Source organism: Nilaparvata lugens, chromosome 3 (assembly GCF_014356525.2).
Source record: "Nilaparvata lugens isolate BPH chromosome 3, ASM1435652v1, whole genome shotgun sequence".
Lineage (NCBI taxonomy): Eukaryota > Metazoa > Arthropoda > Insecta > Hemiptera > Delphacidae > Nilaparvata > Nilaparvata lugens.
In genome coordinates, this window is record NC_052506.1 from 84,148,889 (window position 1) to 84,156,806 (window position 7,918).

Consider the following 7,918-nt stretch of genomic DNA (forward strand, 5'->3'; position numbering starts at 1 on the left):
GAATCGCTTCGATAGCTGTGAGTAGAGTCTCCAATTCTTCAGCAGTAACAATTTGTTCTCCTAGGACAAATGTTACTATCTAGGACAAATGTTACTACCTAGTAACAATTTGTTCTCCTAGGACTCGAGTGAGGTGATGTTTTATACTCTGAATGCATCTCTCCCATAAACCAACATGGTGAGGAGGAGCTCGAGGAGGTATAAAGCTGAATTTTATACCATTTTCAGAGGAATATTTTAGAGTTGATAGAGAGTTTTCTAGCTCCCTAAACTCCCTAAAGAATTGAGAGAGTGAGCGGACGGCTCAAAAAAAAATTGGTTGCATTATCTGAGTAGATGATGATGATGATATGATATCGAGTGACCTGGCTGGCTCAGGTCTGGTGTCAGAGTTTTCAGGTCGCAGCTGATCAATTTCAGGGCCTCTGACATGACCTAACGACTGCTTTTTAGGCAGCCGGGACCGACGGCTTAACGTGTCCATCCGAAACACGGGAGTGGCCCGAGATAAATATCTTGCCCGGGCCGGGATTTGAACCCGGGCCTCTGAATCATAAAGCCAGCATCTGATCCACTCGACTACGGCCACTCCTTAATCTGAGTAGATAAAATATGGTCTTCCTTTTCTAGAGACGAATCGAGTTAAAACAGCTACGTATGCTTCCGAAGATAAAGCAGAGACCATTTCAATGTGTACAGCCTTAGTTGTACTCCCTTGCCGCCGACAACCTTTACAAAGAGGTTTTCATAGAATATTCAAGAGAAGGATTTACACAACCATCACATAACAAGGCTTTGCATGGAAAGGTTTTTAAAGTATTTACATGAAAAGTATTCTATGACCAGACAAGAGAAAATTAACTGAATTTTATAATAGTGCAATCATAACCACCTTTTGGAAAAATTTTGAATCCGTCCAAATTTGGGAGGAGACAGTTTTGGGTTCAGTTTGTTGTCTTCTCACGATTTTTAGGGCCAGACCACATTAAGCGTTTTTTCAGGCGACAACCCAATCAGCCAATCGGAGAGCTTCCTGCCCTGCCAACTCTAAAAACGCTCAATATGGTCTGGTCCTTATTGTATAATATTATGATTTTTGTGGCTCTGTTAACTTATAAATACAGAGTGTTTGAAAAAGAACTCCTTAGTTTTAGGTATAAATTTAATGTGAAAATTATGGAAATCTTCACCAACAAGTGCTTACAATGAAAGAGAGAACCTTAAAAGTTTTAAGTTTTGTTCAACATCAGTACACTTCAACATGGGATCCTTTTGTTGCCCTGCACACGTCGAGACGATATTCAAGTTCTCGCCATGTATTCACCAACAAATCAGGTGTAACTGTCCCAACCGCCGTGACGATTCTTTCCCGTGAATGGTTTATGTCTCGGATTTTTTTACTGTACACAACATTTTTTATGTTTCCCCAAAAGAAAAAGTACAGAGGGGTTTAGTCCGGGCTTCGTGGTGGCCAAGCAATTGGACGAGCTCTCCCTATTCACCTTCCCGGAAAGCGAGTGTCAACTGAAGGAACTGTTCCCTGGCGCCGTCTTAGGGTCAAGCAGGTCTGCTAACTGAAGGGGGGGCAAAACTTGGACAGTTGCTGAATCAAACACCACAAACTAGGATAGTGTATATCACTTTTTACAGATTCTATGACACATCATAACTAGGGAGTTCTTTTCCAAACATCCTGTACATAAATAAAGAAATACATTTGCTCACCTGTATCAGGGACAAAGTCAAATCGACGAATCTCGACTGGGGGTCAATCTTCCACACGCCACAGAAGCCGATGTCAACCCGCTGTTCCCGACTGCGCAGGCGCTGAGAATGCAGAATATTGCCGATGATTCCCCCACTCCAGGTTCCATTCGGCAACAGCACTCCCCACTTGTTGTTCTCGTCTATCAGCATTGCCAGCTCGTACGTGAAATTCAGTCTTCTGCGCATCTCATTGAATATGGCCAACTCCAGACCGTCATACATCACTCCAAAGAAAAACATTCATCATTGAATCTATTCATCTATCTATATTATAATAAAGAACATAACTGGCCTATACATGTAGGGGATGGGAAATTCACTAATGACGCATCATCACGTCTGAACTACTGGACTGATTAACTTGGAACTTTGCAAAAATGCTTGGCTGTCTTAACACTGGCCTGATAAGGGAATTAAAATTTGTTATAAAAGTTTGTCAAATATTTATGATTTGATATACGGTAATAAGTTTATATATAATATCCTATTATATTAAGCGAGCAATTTCTGTATATCTGTTTATATTTTTATATCTGGTTATTTATTTTCAACGGATCTCGAAAACGATTTTCACGAAATTTTGAACATAGTAGGTTTATGATATCAAAATTCGATTGCACTAGGTCTCATCCTTGGGAAAACTCGCTGAACGACATTAAAATGATAATTCATCCTTGGCTGAAACAGCTGAGACTTTCGTCGTCTGTGGATAGTAAAAAGTGAGCGAGTGATTCTGTGGAAAATCAAAATATCGCATCCTCGAGATTCATAAGCTGACGTATAGCCAGCTGTAAAATATAAACACAATTATTTTAGAGAATTGTGTTCTATTTATCAATAAATAAAAAAAACGAGCGAAGCTCGGTGCCCCGATATTAGGTCCTTAATTTACAGAGAATGGTTATAGGCATAGGCATACTTAAATTCGTCAAGGCTTCAGTAAGTCAATTTTGTAGTTTTTAATTGGACCCTTGCAAAGCACGGGTTACCTGCTAGTCATTAATATCAAAAGCTATTAAAATGATTGGTAATTTTCCATTTAGGGTGTGTGAACAAAGAGAGCAGTTTGCGTGAAATACCATCACGTTCAAGCTAAAAAATTGGAATGAATTACGTAATTTACTTTTCTTAGAAACCCAATCCGTCAAATCACTTTTTTATATTAAAAAGAACGACTAGCAGTGAGAATTTTTTACAATAAATGAATTAATCACTCACTGTGACAACGAGATCTTTCGGCGGGTCCGCCATCTTCTTGGTTGTCATTTTGTTTTTCCAATAAAATTAATTATCATCAGATGAAGAGGCATTATCTTGTAATATTGATTCTTGCTTAAAATTAATACAATAACCCAATACCTTCAATTCTTTAAATGATTAGATTTTTTTACAGATAAACCAGTAATCAATCAAGTCCTGACTATATAAAATTAGTTTTATTAAAACAATAAATCTGTAGAGTACATCCTGGGTAACCGTATACCAGATAAGGAGCGTATTAGTTATTAAAAAAAATCTGGTGTGGCGCACTCACACAACTTTCCTTGCCGTTATGAAAATTGATCACCAGACGCTAGTGTTCACGCGCATCTCAAGTCTACTATTCAAAGATCTGAATCAGCTGGTGACAGGACAATAACGATGGAGACACATGAGGTCTGCTATCTCTTCGTAGTGAATGATTTAATAGAATCAACAGCTGCCAACAGTTTGCAATTGAATAATCAAATTTTCTCGAATTCCGAGCTTATTTTCAGTTTCAGGTGGAAATGTTACTGAACATTAATTGTAGAGATATTCATGCTCAATATTTTCCACTTGAAGTTTTTTGTTTAAATTGTATCTGAAGCCTGATAATTGGGAATCTGAAATCAAACTTTGCATAGATGGGGCGGAGCTCCTGAAATTTTTACAGATAAGGGACTTGAGGCAGTTGAGAGAGCTTATCAATGACTATTTTAGATACAAATTTGATCAAAATCGTTGGAGCCGTTTTCGAGAAAATCGCGAAAACCCCTGTTTTTGACAACATTTTTGCCATTTTAGCCGCCATCTTGAATTTCATTTGATCGAAATTGTTCGTGTCGGAGCCTTATAGGGGAAGGACCTTAAGTTCCAAATTTAGAATCATTCCGTTAATTGGGAGATGAGATATCGTGTACACAGACGCACATACACTCATACACACACACATACAGACCAATACCCAAAAACCACTTTTTTGGACTCAGAGGATCTTGAAACGTATAGAAATTGGGGTACCTTAATTTTTTTCGGAAAGCAATACTTTCCTTACCTATGGTAATAGGGCAAGGAAAGTATAAACCTGAGTAGCTTTCTAATAATAGAGCATCTACATCATAAAATTGCTTTCTAACCAAATCAATATAATAAGGGGCAAAACTGATATTACACATGAGCCTGAGTAGTTTTTATTACAATACTGAAAATAAGGTGATGTAAATTACCTGATTTATTATTGACCGTCTTGACGAATACACCAACCGGACAATCAAACGTAGCCACCCTCAACAATTTCTCCTCAAAATTCGGTAGTTTCATGGTAGTTTTATTCTCAGGCATGCGCACAGTTTTCAAAGAGACCACTGAAAAGTGTCTATTAGCTGATGCGGGAGAGCTCAGCTGATAAACACTGCTATTGGACACCAGAAACGCATCAGCAAACGCGAAAATGTCGAAAATCTCATCCGCGGATGCTTCTTCCAGAAACCACAACTGAATCTCCTCACTGTCTACGATCAGTGTTACCGTGCTTCTTCTGTCTGCTTTCTGCCGGAGGTCGTCTTCGAAATCACCAGGGGCTTCTTCACCAAGAAGTACCAAGACTGACCGACAGAGATCGCCATGTGGCTCGTCACTAGGTAGAGTCACAGCCAAGTTCAGCTTGAAAAGAATCTCCACCACCAATCTCAATCGAAATTCAGAAAAACTGTACTTGTTTTCAATTTCCACACAGTTTGAATTCGAGAACATTTTCAGAAACAAGTCGCTATAGTTTTCGTTTTGTTCATTCAAACTGCTGGATAGGTCTAACAAATCCGAGAGTTTTCCTGCACTCTGTAGTAAAAAATTTGAAGAAAGAAGGTAAGTTAGTGAAAAAATGTGGTAGACATTTTTGTTCAAAAACATGACGTCCACTAATAATACTTGATACTAATACTACTATAAATTATATCAAGAAAGAAGGTAAGTTAGTGAAAAAATGTGGTAGAAATTTTTGTTCAAAAACATGACATCCACTAATAATACTTGATACTAATACTACTATAAATTGTTATAGAAATATAATTGAATATATTGAAAATTAAAGTTAATATTAAATAATATGTAAAAATTACTTTTTAATCCAATAAATTTGAATTGAAACTGACATTCAGCAAACACTTGGAGGGTGATCAGATCTGAATGGATGAAGCACTACCCCAATCAATTACTAAACATTTATTAGTGAAGTAGTTTTCACCGCTATCTTATTCCAATATTGTTATTTGCTTGTGAAATTGAGCGTTTTAATGACATCCCACAACAAAATCTACAAGTTGAACTGATAGATCAATCCATAGCAATTATTGATTTGATATGTTTGTAATAGAGTTTGGAGAATCACCGGATCAGATAATGGTCATAATTTTCTCGGGTAGATTCAAAGAGTGGAAAATAGCTTCTTGATGTATTACTAATACATTGAAAATATTTGGCCTATGTTTAGTGGAGCCTTTTGAAGATATTAAACTGGAATTCTCAAAGAATAAAATAATGTTTCTTCAATCTTTACTATTATATGTTCATCTTGGAAGATTCAGTCCACTAATGGCGGAATAATCCCACATATCAGTATATGCATACCGTACGTATCCGGTACAGTGAAGATATTGTTCTCATTAGTTGTAATTATCATAAAAATATTATAATCACTATTCACACTCAGCCCAGCCGAGCAAGTATAAATAGTCCAATTTACATTTTAACTGTATATCACTAGTGGTATCACTAATTATACTGATATCAGGGAATCCTTATCAACATATAAAATTTAGTTCTTCAAATTACAATCAGTGTATTCTATTTTTATACCTTTACTAATTGTTCTACTAATCACAAATCTTTCTGTGGGAATTACACAGGAAAGTATCCTGAAAAATTAAGCTTTTTAAATCATAAAACTGATTTTTAATCAAGCGCTCTTGTATAAAAGTTGTACAAAATTACATTTATTCACTATCACTACTTACAAAAACATGTTAGAAATCCTATTATGTCCTGTAATACTTGAACAGCTGACAATAAGAAAACATCACTAGATGGAAATCGGAATAGATAATTAAATAAATTATACGATAACTAATAAAGAGTGACTCCTTCAACACTGATTTGATTCAAATATGTTGAATTTATTTGCATGATTTCAATTAAAAATAGTTCTCAATCTTCAATAAGATCTCATATTTTTAGAATATACAATCATTTTAATAATATAATACTTTCTAAAAAATTGGGTCAATTTTATATGCGATATACGCTAAATCAAAGTCTTGTATTCTTCATTCAGTAGCTTTCCAACTTAAAAAATATATATACACATTTTAATACAAAACAAGAAATATTCGATTACGATATCACAAAAAAATTAAGCTATAGATAATAGGCCTAATCATATTATAAGTACTCCAATAGTAAGGGGCCAATATGTACTAAACGTACAAGAAAATTTATAATATACATTGCTTTATAAAATTAAATAAAGTCTATGCATAACGGTCATGCATATTAAGAGATATAAATGAATGATGTATTCATATTTATAATTCAATTTATATTGAATGACTAAGTAGGTAGATAACATATTTGCTACTACCAATATTTGAAATTGATAGTGATAAAATAAAACAAATTTAGTACTCTTGATAAGTAGCCCTATATTTTGAGATATAGATCAAAAGCAGCTCAGGATGTTAATAATCATTTAAAATTGATAATATGACAAATAATGATAATTAATTATTTGATAATAATTAAATAATTAATAATTATTAATTGATAATTATTTCTTCTCTTGCCTTGATTCAGTTGGAAATATGGCAATGTTCCACTGAGAACGGTCTTCGGCCAAAACACTGATCTGCGAATATTTAAATGAATGAGTAATTAACCTTAATTCTACCTTATTGTAATTTCAAGAATTGAAATTATTCAAGTCCGAAAATAAAATAATTATTCCAGATACGAAAATTAAGTGTCGAAGCATTAATAAATGATTTCATAACCTGTTAATACTCTGGAAAATATTAACTTTCTATCAAAGTTTTGGAGAGAAATGGTACAGGCTCAGCCTAGCTTCTCCTCCATGATTATACTTATGATTATAGTGTTTTGTACGATAAATGAAATAGCTATACGGGCGATTCAAAAAGGACTTTACAACTTTGAAAATGCATATAAATCTTATTAAACAAGGTACAGAGCTGGTTTTGGTGTTGTTTTGAAGGAAAACACTCCAAGTTTTGACTCGCTTAGTCCGCTAATGCCTGGTCGCGCCGCACAAGCGGCAGTTACGCCTTCACTGGACCCTAGCGTGCTAGCTGTGTGTTTTGGTTTGAAAAACGGCATAGTGTACCCTGATATGTTGCAAACATTTTTGATACGATGAGGATGACCGAAAACGAAATGTTTTCTTTATGGAAGATGGCGCATCACTCACACTATCTAACTGACGTCCGGGATTTTCTTAATGACCGCTTTCCAAATCAGAGTGGATGCACCAATTGCATGGCCCCCTCGTTCCTCAGACTATCACTGCTGGATTTTTTCTTGTGGGGTTTCATAAAAGATATCGTGTATGTACCTCCTTTGCCAGCCACTCTACCTGAACAAGGAGCAAGGATTTGCGCTGTTGTTTAGCAAGTTACGCCTGAAATGCTAGTTCGAGTCTGGGAAGAAATCGACTATCGATGGGATGTCTGCAGGATAACCAACGGAAGTCACATAGAAAATCTTAAGTTTAAGGTAAAAAAACTTGAAGTGTTTTCCTTTAAAACAACACCAAAACCAGCTCTGTACCTTGTTTAATAAGATTTATATAAATTTTCCTACACATACCTTGAAAAGTGACCATTTCTGCACTGATTGCAGG

At 35.6% G+C, this 7,918-nt stretch overlaps 1 protein-coding gene across 1 annotated transcript in view; it reads right to left on the reverse strand.

The window, feature by feature from the left end:
* The window catches only part of LOC111054485, a 26,742-nt gene extending 18,824 nt beyond the window's left edge, over positions 1–7,918 (reverse strand). Inside the window, exons 1-3 of the mRNA XM_039424876.1 lie at positions 6,846–7,918; positions 4,236–4,845; positions 1,726–1,991 (exon numbers count right to left, since the gene is read on the reverse strand). Coding sequence (XP_039280810.1) covers positions 1,726–1,991; positions 4,236–4,761 — 792 coding nt within the window. The 5' untranslated portion in view covers positions 4,762–4,845; positions 6,846–7,918. The remainder of the gene's footprint in view (positions 1–1,725; positions 1,992–4,235; positions 4,846–6,845) is intronic.